The following is an 18,272-nucleotide window of genomic DNA, read 5'->3' as shown; positions in this document are numbered from 1 at the left end:
CCACACTAATTCAATTGAAGTACACAGAAAATGACCTGTGTGTGCAACCGCTATCAAAACCACAACTGGTAACTTGGTAAACATTTTAGATTCTTGTCTTCGCACAATGTCTGAAAAGTTGTTCACGCTCTTTAAATCATGACATATTTCAAATTAGGTTGTTTTTAAACTCATCTGCATTGCAAATGTATTAATCCTGTATTGACCAACCCAGTTTACGAGTGAAGAATGCCTGCAACTACAATCAAACAGCCACCATTTTGGTCTTCAGGTCATTTTATTAATTACTAAACTACATGGCTTAGCTCCAACATGTGTAGTGGTGATGACAATGAAGAGATTAACAGACAAAGCTCCTATACTATAAATTAATATATTCTAAAAGGGCTATCACTATCAGTTGAACTTCAAAGGTTGATGTAGTAGGATTGACAACATAATGCACTAATGTATCATTAACAATCATTAATGCACATTATTGACCTGCTTCTTCACCAGAGTGTCTGTGCTTTCTTGCCTCACAGGTTCCTGTGTATCCGGGTTATACCTGGACCTGGTCTTGCCTCCTGCAGTGGTTGTGTCATACATTGAATGTGCTGTAATTACATTGAATGTGTTGTAATTCACTATCCTGTTCTACACATGACATCATTGCACTTCTGTCCATCCTGGGAGAGGGATCCCTCCTATATTGCTCTCCCACAGGTTTCTTCCTTTTTTCTCCCCATTAAAGGGGTTTCTGGGGGAGTTTTTCCTGTTCCGATGTGGGGGTCTCGGGACAAGAGGATGTTAAATGTGTACATATTGTAAAGCCCTCTGAGGCAAATTTGTAATTTGTGATTTTGGGCTATACAAAAATGAATTGAATTGAATTGAATAAAACAAACTACAATTTAAGAAAAAAAGTTTATTTTCTTCCAAGACATGTTTAAAATATTTCAGAACAGTAATGTTTACAGAGTCAAATACGTCTTCATGATACTATCAAAAACAATATAAGTATATAAAATAGAAAGGTATCGCCAAAGGTACTGGCGTAACTTGGAGTTATATTTTTCCATAATTTCACACTTTATTACACTTGTTTTTCTGTTGCATATCAATATATGAGACACACGTTCTTCTCCAAATGTACATAATGTTGCTGCTTAGGTCTTAAAACATACATTGTTAAAACACTGATACAATTCCAATGAAGTTGCATTTGATTCCATTGCTTTCTATATTGCATCCTGGAAGATATAGAAGAGGTAGTATAACATTATGAACCACAATCAATTCATCTACTCTGTTTCTTTTCTGTCTAACAGCAGTCTGGTTCAGTTTACAAAGGATAACACAAAATGTAAACCAGTTAGCAAAATCCAGGCACAAATCATCACTTGAGATGCATTCAAAATGCATTTTGATGACAGATGTGAACTGCAGTCCTTCTGAACTGGATCTACAAACAATATCAAAATAACAGGATACTAGATTCAGGTCTAAACAGGGAATTTAAGTTCCTGTTTGAGAAGCACTGAGCTGTAGAGTAGGAATTTCAGTTTACATTGTTATCAATCATGTCATCATTGTCCATTTTTATATACATACACTTAAAAAACACTTGCTCTTTTGTTCAGGACACATGTGTATCTATATACAAGTATGAAAGGAGAAAAATGTAAAAAAAATAGTCATTTGTGCCATAACACGTGCTTCACTGCAGATAGAAGCTTTCTGTTTTGTCAAGATCTTTCTTCTTTTTTTAATCTGTTCTTGCACTTGGTAACGAGGTGGATATCAAGCCCATGCTTCAAGAAGATGACGTACAGCCATATGTGACAGGATCATTGTTCAAAAAGAAACTATTGTTTCACAATGATGTTGCAGGCAACGGGCCCTCTGAATGTGAACCCCAGGTAGAACGTGATGTTTTCATTACTATGAGGCACTGATGGTACATGAAGAGGTTGGATACTGAACTTATTTTTCCGAGGGCCTTCAAGGTACACCACTCCATCTTCAGTCCATCCAGAAACACATTTCAGCATCGCGGCGATCTCGGGCGTTTTCCATGCCTCACCCCGAAACCACTTCATGCGTTTCTCAGAGACTGAGAACCCCTTTGTGACTCTTTCAAACTTTTTCTTGTGGACAAATTTATCCAGTCCGTTCCCACTGCCCAGAAAGAAATGGGTGTAAATCCTTCTTTTCCTCTGAGGGATGTCCTTCTTCTTGGTCCAGTAGCCATTTTCCAGGTGTTTAACAGCTGAGTGCACAATTTCATATTTGGTTTCTTTCTCATCATCTGTGTCATGATCCTCTGGCCAGAATAGCAAGGTAAGCAAAAACAGGGCACTTGGAAAACATTTCCTTTTATCAGTTGGCAACTGATGACAAAGTGCCTGCAGATCTTTCAGAGGAGCGACTTTTTGAATCTGTGGTGACAGGCAGTTCAGAGTAAGGTGGGCCGTTATGTAGTTGACAATATCCCTTTGACCAAATTTGGCCGTTTTTGGATTACTTGGGTAGAGAGAAAGGATGGTCTCGAGAAGACGTACTGCATCCTTCTGGTCAGTTAGCTTGGAGAGGATGGATGTTATGTTCCCCCCACCAAGATGATAGATGATCATGCGTTTTTGGAAAGTAGTCAGATTGGCTGGGATCGATTCCCCTTGAAGCGCAGTAGAATAGCTTTCACTGAAATATTTCCCATACACTGAAGATTTTACTGCCAACCATTTCAGTGGATGGCTCATAGAAGATAAACCAGAAATTTCAGAGGTCTCTTCTCCATCTAAACCAATGTCTGTCTGGAAGTAACTGAGGTCTTCTGAAATCCATTCGAGGGCATCTTGCATTGTCTTGTTGAGTTTTTTCAAACGGCCATGAAATGGTTCCCAGGCAGCTTCAACTTCCTCAGGAATGTAGTCCGTGCACAGATACTTCATTAACTCTGAATGGCCATTGGCTCCGTTTGCAAACACTTGCAATGAAGAGATCAGTTTGAGCAGGCTGCATCCAACCTCAACTTCAGAGAAAAACCCTGAGCTGTTACTGTTTTCCATATCTGCATCAGCAGCTTTCTCACATTCTTGAAAACATTCCAGGGCTTTCAGTGCAGTCTCCACAGCATCTGCTATATTCTGGGCCGTCTTTGGTACATTGGCGTTCTCAATGGCTTTGCACTTAGCTTGGAACCATTTCCTGTACACCTGTCCTTTTGTGTCCAGTATGTACGAGTTGTGGGGCAGCTGTTTGGCTGCTGTCTCTGCCCAGAATTTTGCCTCTTCAAACTTTTCATAAGTGTAATGAAGACGAGCAAGTTGTTGTGCAAAGAATGGATCTTCATGGAAACGCTGGAACGCTTCCTTGAGTAACTCAATTGCTTTATCTGGGCTTTTTTCCTTTCCACACACATGCTCAATCAGAGGAGAGAAAAAACTATCATATGTGTCCCCTTTGATTATTCTGGATCGCCTTATGAAAAGTGCTCTCAAAAATGACCGATATTCTTCCCTTCCAAATCTGTGCTCAAAAAGCACGTCGTTGCTCAGAAAATCCATTGCCAAACTGCTTTGGGTCTGTTGGTTCCCCAAAAGTTGTTGAAGAATTTCCTTTGCAATGAGTGGGTGGATGATTCTGATTGATTCAATGTGCGTCTCGTCATCCCGAAGGTGTAAGAAGACTAGTTTAGCCTGGTCACCGAGGGATCTCTCAAACTCATGTTGGCGAAACCTTTCCAAGTGAATGGCTAAGCCAAGCAAAGCTTCACAATGAGACTGAGAGATGAAAGAGTTTTGAACATAAGTGTTCAGCAGTGCTACATAGAGAATGAGGCTAGTGACAGATTGGCGGTCAATGCCTTGGAGCAAATGTTCCACAAACTGTTCAACATATTTCTCATCGAATCCTTCACTCATCAAAACAAATGTCAGGATGAAATCAGCTTCATATCGCGCCTCAAGCGCCTTTCGTTTTCCAGCAAACTTCCTCTTCTCTTGATCAGACAGTTTGTGAGTGACAGACACATTCTGTAACGGAGACTCCTTGCATCTTTTCTCTGGATCATGGGATCGTCTGCAGCTCAACAAAATGAAACACAGAGTTCCATGCTGGATTCTTTTGGTGTTAGTGGCAACCTCCAATTCGTTCTTGAGATCATCTAGGTATTCTTTGTCTGAGTCTTCAATGAGAAGCAGCACAGGGAGACACATCTGTTGATCTTTTTCTTCATATTCTCTCAGTTCAACCGCATGTTGAGCAACAACAGCAACTGAGTATGAAGGCTTCACAACTGCACACCGTAGACCTTTCCTGTTGTTCCACAACACTTGTCTTGCAACAGTGCTTCCACCACTTCCTGGATGATGGAAGATGTTTATGCTGTTCACAGGAGGCTGATCTGCATTCCACTTCAAAGCATCGACACAATTGGAAACCTCCTGATAAGCATCTCTTTCAATTACCTCTCCAACATACTTGTGCTCAGCAAGCCAGAAATTCAACCAGTTTATTCTACCACCATGGTAGAACTGCTGGTCAATGTTTGCTTTTTCCTCATCAATGAAGGCTTTGGTTGTCTCATCACAATGATCAACCGTCAGAATTTCCAGAGAAGACATCTTTTCCTCTTCGTGTGTTTCAAGAACACAAGTCCCTTTCACAAAGACTGGCAAGTGTTTTCTGGCGCCTGCTTTTACAGATTGTACTTGCTGTAGAGTTGCATTAATGTGACTCATTTTCATCCCAACAACGCTGGAATTGTTCACACTTTCTGTTCCACATGAACCCTCTGCAAAGCTTTGCCACTTCTGGAAGTTTTTCTGTGATTCACAGATGCAGATGATGTCTTCATGGCCTTCCATGTCTGTGAAAAACTCATTAAAGGTGTGCAAGAGTGGTTTCTCAACTGGTGATGTGAGAAGAAAAACGACCTGGAATGTCCCTTTTGGCAAGATTTGTTTACAGATCAAAGACACAGATTCCCGCAGGACAGTCATTTTTGTCTTGATCCAAGTCATTTCATCACATGGAGGTTCATTTCCTTTGAAGTCAGCACGGCCATTACAAAAGATCCAACTAGTTTGCTCAAACAGATGCAAGTGGCTTGTGAATTCTTTGATGTTCATGTCACCGGATATCCTATAGCTCTGCAGAGAATGCATGTTTACAGCGTGATGCTGAAGGTACTTACTGCAAAGACCTGATTTCTTTGAGTCTGGGTCAAAGTCAAACACACAGAACATGGTCATGTTAAGCAGCCATTCAATGTTGCAAAGTTCATCAGGCTTGAATTTGTTTGTGACGAGTATGAACCATTTCTCCTTTTCGATAAATTTCTTCCCACAAGTCATTAGCATTTTCAGTTTCCTTCCGAGGTCTTGGCAGGAGTCTGGGGCACTGAGGAACTGATTGTTCTCTGCTTCTTCTCTTTGGGCATCGCGATCTTTGACACGCTCGTAAAAATCACTGATGTCTTTGTCGATCACCGGTTCCGTCTTTGAACCCACCCTCCGCAGAATTGTTTCTTTCTCAAATTCTACTTTGTTAGATGACTCTTTGAAGTTTGGCAGACAAACTTTATACACCTTGTTCTTAACAATACTTATTGAAGGCACAATGTCAACCTCTACCACGTACCTCTTTTCTGTATTTTCTAGATCCACAACCTCAATGAACCTTGGTGGCCGTACACACCCGCGTACATGCTCCCTGCCAGAAGAGAAACTCCTTTCAATGTAGTCCAAAGCATCTACATAAATGTCTCTCTCTTGAACAGGGATACCAAGTATCTGACCATGCACATATCCTGCATCATCCTTGCTGTCCATCACACCAAAGTGTATTGTGCCATTTGATCTGATATTCATACAGCCAGTGGCAAATTTAAGGACCTCTTTGGCAAATTTAGCTTGGAGTCTTGTGCGATCCAATGCAGCAGCTAGAGCTAAAGACTTAAATTCATGGCATGGAGATATCAGATTAAAAGCACCTGATTCAGGTTGCAGGACTCTGTGCTTTACATACAAGAAATCAATCCCTTCTTGATCAAATGGCCGTGGTCTGCAGTCTTCTTTTGAAGTGAACACCTGAGCTGTTTGTCTGTCTTTTACGACAGCTTGATCTTTCTCAGGAATCTGTGCTGGAGGACCTTCACTTGTTGTGGGAAGACATTGAACAGATTTTTGACCATTGTTTTTCTGTTCCAACTCGTTTTTTTTGCCACTGGTGGTCTTTTTCTTCTCTTGAGACTTTTTCTTGGAGTTGATGAGCTCATCTCTCTTTTGAATAATCAAAAGAGCTGGCCCTGATTTCATACCAATCTTTATCTTCAAAAAGTCCTCATTCAGTGCAAGAAGGATGTGTCCATCTACCTCTTCCTCATAGAGCTTTTCTATGTACTGCTTCTTCACTCCAATTAATCTTAGCCAGTCGCTTACTTGAGATTCAGTCCAACCCTTGGGTGACTGCTCAAGTTCGTCAGCTGTATAGTGAGAAAAGAGAGAAAAAAATGTTTTATTATGAATGAGAGAATCAGAGAAGCACTTTGTTCCTCTGCCACACTTCAGGCATATGTAATTTGCTAATTTAGAGAAGTTTGTTAAATAATATTTTTCATTTTGTCAACAAATCCGATGATGGGTGGAAAACCAAGAATGTGTTCGTCCATATCTCAATACTTTGCAACTTCCTTTGACTTCCCGATCAATTGCTATCTAAGACTTTAATCCAGCATTTTTTGGGGGGGCTCTTTAGGGCAGCAGAACAAACTGCAAACAAAATGTAGCTTTTCGACTTCCACCTCTGGCAATTGCACTCTGTGGTGGCCAGGGCATATTGACCATTGATCATATGGTATCGCTCTACGCCAATGACCTGTATGTTTGAATATGAATGGACTTTTTCCTTTCCCGACACGCTCCCACTACTTAATCAATCAGCTTTCAGCAGAGGGCGATTCATTACTTCTTCAACTATGAGTCACACTCTGAGAATGAAGGTCCAGTTCAGGAAAAGATTTGGAATCCAACCTTCTTTTCTCACAAGCCCCATTGCCGCCAACTATATTTTTATCCCATCCATGCAAATTCTATCACAATGGCCTATAATGCATTAAATACCACTCGGGTCAGACTGCTTTGTCTCATTTCTTAAATTGTCTGGGAGGTTTAACCTGACAAAGGCCCACTTCGTTAATTATTCACAAATTAGACACCAAATATCCTACTTACTCAAGGCACCTGGTGCTATTTTAATTGGTCTTGGTGCTTGCTTTCAATCCATTAAACCAAAGAATCAGTATCCATTCTCTGAGATTTAAAATCTGAGCTGAAATCACTCTCTCAGATTCTAATTAAACCTAACCGCAGCCCTATTTGGAGTTGCCGATGAGTATCTGAAATCAACCAAACGTAATGGTCCGTTTTCCCACTCTTCCAGCTAGATGTGCAGTATAACTGAGGCCATGTCCACACTACTCCGTTTCCATTTGAAAACGCATATGTTTTGCTACGTTTACACTGAGCGTCCACACTACGCCGGCGGTTTCGCGCACCGGAAACGGAGGAGTTTGAAAACGCTCCCAAGGACGGATAAGTTTGAAAACTCCGGGGTTGCGTCTTCATGTGGACGGTCGAAAACGGATACGTTTGGAAACGATGCAGGTCAGGAACATTAACCGGGGGGTATGAAGGTATATTTGTGTCTTCATTACGCAAACAAAAATAAATGTTTTGAAACCAAATTTCTTGCACAGCAATCAAAAATCAAGTTTGTAAGTGAAAATATATAAATTGAGAATAATTTACTTGTTAGTTTTGCTTGTGAAACTAGAATTTTTGGCTGCAAAAAAAAGAAGCTTTGCTTTCAAAACGAAAAGCTACGAGTTGCATTTGGATGTAGTGGGCGGGCATACGCTGCTGAATGAGCCAGGACAGGGTTCCCACGGTACCTGGAAACCATGGAAAACATGGAATTTATTTTTTCATTTTCCAGGTTTGGAAAAGTCATGGAAACTGAGCAAAAGTTAACACTTACATGGAACTTGAAACAGTTGTCCTGGAAAATTTTATTGGATGATGTGTAAAATAGTAATAAAATGAAACTATTGAGCACAGAATTAAGATGAGTTTATAAAAACCCTTTACATGTGAACAGCTTTTACTGTAGATAGAAATGGATGATCCCATGTTGTAGAGCAGGGATTCCCAAAGTGGGGTACGCGTACCCCTGGGGGTGCGCGTACCCCTGGGGGTGCGCAAGCTGCCTCTAGGGGGTGCGCAAGAGGAAAAATGTAATGGTGGTCTAATGGTGCAGTCCTGTCTCCTAAAAATTACGTTCCCCCAAAACTAAAATGCATTCTCAATTACGTTTTACTAAAAACGTATTTTCTCCCCGATTACGTTTGTGTTTGACGTATTACAAATACTCCCGGATTTTACACGCGGGCCTTTGTGGAGGTATTGTAGCCGCGTAATGTTCCTCGTTGCTCGGCCTGGATGAGCGCGTTTCTGCTGGAGACAGGCGGGGTGTTTTGGTGGTATCTCGGTCGACAACTCGGTGTTGTTCCCGTGCGTGAATGAGCGCATTTCTGCCAGAGACAGGCGGCGTGTTGTGGTAGTATTCTGACCGCGTAATAGGGAGGAGAGGGGCGGTGGTGGTGTTAAAATGTTGATTAGAAACATATTTGTAATACGTCAATGTAATAAGTCAAACACAAACGTAATCAGGGAGAAAATACGTTTTTGGTCAAACGTAATTGAGAATGCATTTTAGTTTTGGGGGAACGTAATTTTTAGGAGACAGTCGGTGCAGTGAGGTTCTGGCTGTCTGGGTCTACAAAACACGTTTGTTGTTCACCTACAGCTTGTTGCATTATTTCATGCATTGATATTATCAATAAGACAATCTCTAAGCATTTACAATGTAGACTTGACTGGCACATCTTTTAAATCAAGTAAGTAGTCAGGTGTCCTAGGGGGTTGTGTGTGTGTGAGGGGAGGGGGGCCGTAGCTAACCTTAGCTAACATGCATGTAACGTTAGCCCAAACATTAACAACGTTAACAACACATTTATTAAAATCATCAGTTAAGTTACGTGACATTTGTAGCTGACAAGTTAGCTAGCTAACGTTAGCTGACAAGCTAACTAGCTAACGTTAGCGGCAGCTCGTCTGCCTGCATCCGACCGTAGTTAAGCCTTGTAAAGTAACTTTTAATAACTTCACTTTCAAACTTCAGAGGTTGAATCATATCTTACTGAGATTGTGACGATTTTACAGATGATTTATACTTCATATTATGTCCTTAAATGGACCAACAGGAGCTCAGGTAGACAGGTTGTGAACCTGAAACATCACTTTAAGTCCGGTCACGTTACAAACGCGATTAATTACACGGATAAACTGAATTTTAGTATTTTGCACCTTTTGTTTTGTGGTGTGAAATAAAACTAACTCTCAGTTCATCAAGCTGAGGGGGAAGAACAACGGCCTCTTCACCAGGGACAAACATTCAGCAACCTTAGCTTTGAATTAAGACATTAGTCCATTTGTAATATATCCATTTGACCATCCTGTACTTAAGGTTACAGTTACATTCGCTATACTCCTATATAAAGCCTTTACTAATAGGACAACCTGTAGAGAGGACAATACACTTCTGATGAGTTATTGTTGCTGTCACACATGACAGTTGTGACTGTCACCTTTTTCTTTCTTTTATGTAAATTTAAATAAGACATCCATGTAAATGATTTCTATATGAATTTGTGTATATTCTGCTGTGTAAAATGTGTCAATCTTCTAAGCTTGCATCCCTGTGTTAACATTATTAACTGTTTCTCTTTTCATCATTTTCTCAATGTGATTTGGACAATTTTGCAAGCAAAAAAAGCGACAACTTATTGAAGAAATATGTTTTACTGCAAGTTAATAAACACGTTTACTGACATTTGTTTTGCTGCTCTTGTTTTTGTTAACTGTCCTCTGCCTTAGGATTGCAAGTATCCCGGCTCTTTTCTCGACTAGAAAGATTGAGAAATAAATAAATCTATATGTATATATACATGTTATGTATAATATATATGTGTGAATGGACTAAAAAAGTTATTGATAAATACATTTTATTTACAAGAACTATAAATGATTGGAAATTAGTTATTAACATAACTGATTGAATTATTAACTGATTATTAATTTAGAAAAACTACATTATGAATAATAACTATGACTGAATTATTGAATGTATGATTGAAAAACTGATTAAAACTAAAACCTTTACAGTATATATATATATATATATATCTGTATATACAGTATAATCCTTCTGAGCAGGCATTCTAGGCACAGGAGCAGCAAGGGGGGGGGGGGTTAGCTGATGATGCAAACAAGTCCTCTGTAGCATAGGCCGTCTCATTTCGGAGACCGCTCTGTCCAGCCTTCGTGGTCCTCAAAGGACACAGCCGACGTGGACCGTGAAGGCCACGTCCCCCGAAGGAAGCAGTTGCTGGATTGAGACACAGGCAGTGTTTACAGTGGAAGCAGATACCGGGATCCAAATCGAACCCATAACTACTGGCTCATTCAGCAGCGTATGCCCCGCCCACTACATCCAAGCTCAACTGTAGCTTTTTGTTTTGAAACCAAAGCTTTTTGTTTTGAAAGCAAAGCTTTATTTTGCAGCCAAAAATTCTAGTTTCATAAGCAAGACTAACAAATAAATTATGCTCAGTTTATATATTTTGACTTACAAACTTGACTTTTGATTGCAGTGCGAGAAATTTGCTTTCAAAACATTTTTTGTTTGTTTGCGTAATAAAGACAGAAATATACCTTCATAGGGGGTCAATGGAGCCACTCGGACCAAACATCTTTAGAGACGAAAGCCTCATTTGACAAAAAAAACATTAAATGCACCTTTTTTCGTGTTTTACAATTATTTGCATAATGTGTTAAGGAATTACAAATGTGTTTGGGAACTTACAAAAAAGGTAATGCTTAAAATGTATTATTGCAACCAATGTAAAACGTTAGTCTGGAGCCCTGCGCTATCAAAGTTTTCTTTTGCCAAAAACAGGCGTCAGGTGCTGCGGCTGGGAATAAGGTCAATAAAAATGAGGAATGAAGTTGAGCCAAAACAGTAACTTTGTGTTCTGTAGAACCAAAACCATGTGCTGAAAGACTCTAAAATGCCCCATATAGTTGAGGGGAATTACAGAGTTGAGTGATAAATGTGGGTTGGCCACCACGAGTGACCCCTATCATTTTACAGATAATAATTTAATGTGAGAAAATACATATTAATGTCATAATGTAAATACATAACAGAAAATGGTTAGTAGGTATTAACACTTTAAAAGCAAAGAGGGGAAAAAAATACATTTCACTACAAACAGATATACTATACTATAGACCTTTGTCCTGAAAATAGGAAGGACTTCTCATTAAAAAGGACTCGTCTCTTCACTCACCCATGATTTTCTTTCTCCTTAATTCGTCACATTGTCAACTTTGGCTTCTCCCATTATCACCTTCCATCTGCAAGAGAAAACATTTACAGTTACTTTTAACTCATTAATAGTGATGTGACCTTTCGTGTCAAGGCTTCGAAGTCTGTGTCGAGTAATCCAGGACGATTTTTGTGAAGCGCGTATCGAGGCTTGTGTCGATGACGTATGTGGTGACGTTCGAAGCCTCGCGAGCCGGCCGTGCCACGTGACTGATTCAGGAAATGGTTCACGGGTTTGGCATGCGATTCGAAATATAAGGGGCAGCGAAACGCAATGGATCCCCTGTCACATTTTGTGTACTTCGGACTTTATTGCGCGTTTGTTTGCAAACTAATCTCTGTACCCCAGCTTCATCTGTGCCTGTGAAAGGGTGTTTTCTAAAGCAGGCAAAATAATCAAAAAAAAAGAAAAAAGAAAACGCCTGAAGCCCAGCACTGTGGAAAAGTTGTTATTTTTAAATAAAAATGAATAAAAATGTTTTACGTGTCACATGTTGTCGCTAGTAAGATAAGTAGTCACAAACCAAGACTCACAAGCACATTCGGCCGTGGCTCAATGGGTAGAGAGTGTTATCCGGTTAACCGCTAAGTCGGCGGTTCGATCATTGACTGCAACATGTCAAAATTGACTTGACATTTCGTACATGTATAAGACAATAAAACCCTATTTCTAACTTCTTTTTTTTTTTTACTTTTCACATCACAACCCTCTCCCCAATTTCTTTCCACTTTCCCCTTTGACCCCGCCATTGTATCATGAAGACAGACACCATATTAATAAGTTCATAAGTTATGTATTGGCATCACAAACATCATTCATTCATTTATTCAATGCTTCACACACCAAAGCCATTGTGTCATTATAATCACTCTGCCTGTTTTGCATTTATTGTCCACTTGATGGCGCAGTAGAGCAAATGAAGCACCATGAAGCTTCGACCCATGCGTGAACCAATTGGATGGAAAGCTTCAATGCTTCATGAAGCTTCATCTTGCCATCACTACTCATTATCATCTTGATGCATTTCCTGACGGTGTCTGATCACTGTAGCCGACCATCCTTCTGGCAAAAGACTGAGCAGCTGCATCACACCTGCCTAAGTAGATTAGCCTGGACAATTGGACTGTGCCATTCTACTACAGCAAGAGGGGTGTTGTCAGGAGCCACTACATCTGCACCACAGATGAGGAATTTTTCTCCCCCCTACAATCAACTATGGACTGGCCAGCATAGTATATATCATGCAGTTAGGAGATGGGGAGGGAGTGTCCCTTGTTCAGAAGAGCACTAACTATGTTGTTTTAAATTAAGTTCTGGTTAATTATGTTGTACTTATACTTTAGAGCAATTATGTTAACTTCATGTAGTTATTCTTATTTGTCACTTTGGCTTGATTTTGTTACCCATCCTAATTATTATAACTACTTCGGGTGAATAAAATCCCTATTTTTCCCCACTTTACCAGCTTTATGCGTACCCTGGTCCCTCACAGAAAACTGATACACGATGTCACAGTTGGAGACATCGTGTCACACGATGTCTTTTGGAGACACGTCAGTTATCACGTGACGTGACGATGGCAGCGGCAGCGGGCGTGAACGGCGCAGTGATTGCGTTCTTACTATATGTTCTGTTATTGAACATTTCGGGCTACAAACATTCCAAACCAGTAGATGACACGCATAGCTGTCAGACATACCCAGCTAGTTATTTCAATACTTTCAGATATCACCAAACAAACAAATCCGAGACGAATCTCGGCTTCGGCAAGCTGAGCCTGTTGCTTATGTTCATTTATCCTACTTGGACAGCAAAGGCTCACAAACGGACCGCTAAAACAAAAAAGCAAGTCAATGCAGTCGGACTTATTATCTGTATTTGTCTACTATTGTCTGGAGATATACATCAATGTCCAGGACCTTCTCCGACAGCAAACAATCTCAATGTTGGGAGTGACAGCGTGGGACGCACAGAGGAACGCAACGCCGATAACTTCCAGGTATGTGTGGATACTGCGGGAGGTGCAAAATTCGAAATACATCCCGTGCCTAATTCCCCTTCGTACCTCTGTTCGAGCGTGGAGGCCCAAGGAGGGGCCAGACGAGGGGCCGGCAGAGAGACCAGCGTTCCGGACCAGGCCACGGATGGGGACGAGCGGAGGGTGTCCAACTCCGTAGCCGCTGGAACTTGCTTGATTCGGGTCGACGAAGATGGTGGCACTGACAAACTACATCTGTCCAACTCCACGGTTGTCGACGATCGGTTCTCCGTTCTGTCCGGGACTACCACCGGAGGTCGCTTCCACGTCGCGCACCTCGGCTCTACTCGGCTGGGGGGTAACGGCGGGCTGGGTGAGTCCTGTTCCACTGCCCCGATGTCGCGCTGCAGGCTGAATGATCGCGACGCTGCAACAAGACCCGCTGCGCGCAAAAGTCTAAACCCAGCGATTCTGAAACTCAGAAAACACAGTTTTCTCCGTACAGTAAACCATGCTAGAATAATTTGGGACACTCACGCCAAACCCAAAGGACTTTTCGGAGGACATCTGAATATCCGCAGTCTCATCCCCAAAAGTGATCAAATAAAACATCTACTTGAGCATTCTAATTTGCACTATTTATGCCTCTCTGAGACCTGGCTACATAGTAACTCCCCCCCGGCTGCTGTTAACATATCTGGATATAATGTATTTAGAAAGGATAGATCCGAAAATAGGTATGGAGGAATAATGTTTTACATCAAAGATACCATTCAATGTAATCAGATTCAATTACCATGTGAAAACGATCTTGAATGTATTGGTTTGAATGTGATATTGTCTCCCCAAATGTCTCTCACCCTTATTGGAATCTATCGTCCACCCACTGCCAAAAGCATTTTCTTTGAGCAAATTCAATCTATGCTAAAAGGATGTAATCTCGAAAAGGAGGTCATAATAATGGGTGATTTCAACATCAACTGGGAGAACAAATCCGTCAGGAAACCCTTAAAGCAGGTTGTTGATGCTTTTGATTTAACTCAGCTGATCAAAGGCCCTACTAGGATCACCTCCACAACCCAGTCACAGATTGATCTTGTATTCAGTAATAAACCAGAAAGGATCACTAAATCATTCAACATGGTGACAGGTCTCTCTGATCACAATCTGACACTCATAGCCCGGAAACTCACTAAACACCGTTTTAATTTTACCACAAACAGAAAGCCACAACGTCCCAGAATACCTAGGGGTAACATCACTGAATTTGAGAACACTATCAAAGAGATTAATTGGATATATAATCTGAAAAATCTTAATGTTGAGGAAGACAGTCAGGTCATGATCTCCACCATCCAGTCCATAAAAGGTAGATTCCAGAAGGTCTCAAAACCAAAACATGGGCAAAAAACATCTCTGCCATGGATAAAGGGTGACATCTGGAAGATCATGAAAGAACGGGATAGGGCACTTAAATCAGCCCTCAGTTCCAAACTAACTGTTGATAGACACAGATTTGTTATGCTTAGAAACAAGGTCACAAAAGAAATCAGGAAGGCAAAAGCTAACTTTTTTATCCAAATATTAACTGAAGCAAAGGGCAACCCTAAAATAATTTGGAAAAATATTAAGCTGCTGGCAGGGAAAACTGGTGACAACTCAGAAGATCAAATCCAGGTTAACTTAAATGGCAACTTAACACGTGACCAGCAGGAGATCGCCACCGCCTTTAATTCTTACTTTGTAGATACCGTTAAGTCTCTCACACAGAATGCAAACAATGGGCCCACCATTCTCCCCTCCACAGACTTTACTCAACCAGTCTTCAGCCTAAGACCCATTTCTGAAACTGATGTGCTGAAGGTGATAGATTCACTTAGAAACTCTAAAGCCTTAGATGTATTCGGACTAGACACCATGTTTCTTAAGAATATGAAGGAGTCACTGTTATATCCCATCACTAAATTAGTTAATCTGTCTTTTGAACAGAATGCTTTCCCTAGGGTCTGGAAGCCAGCTATAATTACACCCATCTTTAAGGCAGGTGATAGAACCCATGTAAATAACTACAGGCCAATAAGCATTCTCCCCGCTTTCTCTAAGGTAGCCGAGAGGTGTGTAGCACAACAAGTAATTGCTCACCTCAATAGCAGTCCCTTCAGACTCCACCCCATGCAGTTTGGCTTTAGAGCCCAGCATTCTACTGCAACAGCCAACTGCTTCTTTACAGAACAGGTTAAAGCCAAGCTAGATAAAGGGGGAGTGGTGGGAGCAGTGTTTCTAGACCTAAAGAAAGCCTTCGATACAGTAAATCATTCCATATTAATTACAAAATTGGCCAAATTTAATTTTTCTCCTGACACCCTATGCTGGTTCAAATCCTACCTGGACAATAGAACGCAGTGTGTACAGATCAACGGTGTTTCATCCCCCATCCTCAATTACAGTGTCGGTGTTCCACAGGGCTCTGTGCTTGGTCCTCTTCTTTTCAGCATGTACATTAATGATCTGCCATCAGTATGTGCACGGGTGGATATACAGATGTACGCTGACGACACAGTCATTTTTGTACATGCACCCAACATCAAACAGGCAGCAGACAAACTCACTGAAGAAATGGTCCATGTCACTAAGTGGCTGTCAGACTCTTGCTTACATCTCAATGTGAAAAAAACAGTCTGCATGTTTTTCTCAAAGAGGGTGAATAATATTACAACAGAGCATCCTGTGTACATATCTGGTGAACAGCTTCAGGTGGTCCCTAACTACAAATATCTGGGGATCATTCTTGACTCCACACTCACATACAAAAAACAAGTGAAGCATGTAATGGCAAAAGTCAAGTTTAGTCTACATAATTTCAGATACATACGCAACAACCTCACAACTGAAGCTGCTAAACTGTACTTTCATGCAATGATCCTCCCTCATATCACTTACTGTCTAACCACCTGGTCACACACTCACAACACAACCCTGAAGCCCCTACAGTCCGTCTATAAGCAGGCTATCAAGGTACTTGACATCAAGCCCAGACACTACCACATTTGCAACATCTTGCCCAAATACCATCTTCTGTGTTGGGATAGTCTTGTCAAATTCCATAACAGCTGCTTAACCTTTAAAATTCTTAATGGCCTTGCACCTCCCCCGTTGAGCACTTTCATAACACAAAAGACCAATAGCAGACTAACCAGAGCAACAGCTCGCGGGGACCTAGTGGTCCCAGGCAGGAGAAGCAAGTTCAGCCAGCTATCATACTCTGTCACAGCTTCCGTCACCTGGAACACTCTCCCATCACACATAAGACAGAGCACCACATACAGGTTCTTCACACACAACCTCAAAGCCTGGCTCATTAACAACCAGGTGTGTCAGCACTAACAGTCTCATGCCTGCCATGTCCGTATGTAGCCTGCCTGTCTGCCTGTCTGCCTGTCTGCCTGTCTGCCTGTCTGTCTGTCTGTCTATCTGTCTGTCTGCCTGCCTGCTTGTCTGTCATGTTTGATCCTGTGTCTGCAGGATTGTATTGCACAGCTCTGTTTGCTTGTTTTTGTGTTGTTGTCTTTTTAAACAGTTTTTAAATGTTTAAATGTTTTTAGCGGCTTCTAACACCGTGCCCAGGGACAACGGTTGAAAATTAGCTTTTTTAGCTAACACTGTCACATTTACAGTCATGTTTTTATTAATGTGTGCTGTCGATTAATGTGAACTGTCCCTGTACAAATAAAATCTTAATAATACAGTGTCAGTGAGCTCATCCAGGTCTGCAGCAGCAGCCTCAAAAACTCTCCAATCAGTGCTGATTTTTTTGCAGATTTTAGTTTCTGTCTGTAGGCCGGGAGAAGATGAACCAGATAATGATCAGACAGTTCCAAAGCTGCACGGGGGACAGAGGGATCCTTCATTACAGTGCAGCAGTGGTCCAGTGTGTTTCTGTCCCTGGCGGTACATTTAATATAATAGGGCTGGACATCAGGCAGACCTTTATTGTGTTCATGTTAATGCAGGCCTAATTGTCTGCAGAAATATGCAGCTAATATTCCTTAACCCTAGAACACTAACGTCGGGTGATTTTCAGCCATGCGATTGTGGTCACGTGATTTTCAATGTGTTGCTGCTGTCTGAGGTGCGTGGGTCCTTGGGTAGCTTCAGTCTGCTCACTGACGTCATCGAAGGTAGGCGTGTTTCTCTGCTCCCATCCCTGTTTTTTTCAACAGGCACGTGTTCAGGTGACGTTCACCCGACGTTTGTGATTGAGAGTTAAAAAGAATGTCGGGTTGATATTACACACAGCGAGACTGTTTTCTTCACTGGACAAGGCCCACATGTCCCAGGAACGTGTAGACCGAAGAACAAGTTCCCAGCTCCATTATTTATTTATTTTAGGAATGTTTCGTTAACGATTCCCTAATTTTTCACGAATCATATAGCCCACGGGTACATCAGTTTTTTTGCCACAGAAAATCACGAGCCATATGTCGGGAGGCGATATAATTACTTTTCCTGCGTCAGCATTTTACTATCAGCATGTATGGATGTTATGTAATATGCCTTATATCCATGACTACACAAAAAAATACAAGCAACTAAATAGATGAACAGAAAGTCGACCAGTGTTCTTACCTCGGATAGATACCGACAGAAATCAGCCGTCGACCCTTTTCGCTTCTGGATTTTGTTTTTCCACAGGTTGTTACAGACTTGAAGTCTAACGCGGGACTGCTGTAACTTCACTCGATCTCTCTCTTTCTACACTGGGCTGCACCTACTGAGTCTGCGCAGAATAACTGGTTTCGT

At 41.3% G+C, this 18,272-nt stretch overlaps 1 protein-coding gene across 1 annotated transcript; it reads right to left on the bottom strand.

The window, feature by feature from the left end:
* Nucleotides 1-977: 977 nt before the first annotated feature.
* Nucleotides 978-18,215, bottom strand: samd9l (sterile alpha motif domain containing 9 like). The gene is made up of 3 exons (XM_079281062.1): nt 18,099-18,215; nt 11,456-11,522; nt 978-6,469 (listed from the first exon to the last, which is right to left on the bottom strand). Exons 2-3 carry the CDS (start codon nt 11,457-11,459, stop codon nt 1,848-1,850), a joined length of 4,626 nt encoding a protein of 1,541 aa, XP_079137188.1. The 5' UTR covers nt 11,460-11,522; nt 18,099-18,215; the 3' UTR covers nt 978-1,847.
* Nucleotides 18,216-18,272: the final 57 nt, after the last annotated feature.

The sequence above is a fragment of the Melanostigma gelatinosum genome (assembly GCF_949748355.1).
Source record: "Melanostigma gelatinosum genome assembly, chromosome: 13".
Taxonomy (NCBI): domain Eukaryota; kingdom Metazoa; phylum Chordata; class Actinopteri; order Perciformes; family Zoarcidae; genus Melanostigma; species Melanostigma gelatinosum.
The sequence above is the reverse complement of the archived record's forward strand: the minus strand, read 5'-3'. Positions and strand labels throughout refer to the sequence as shown.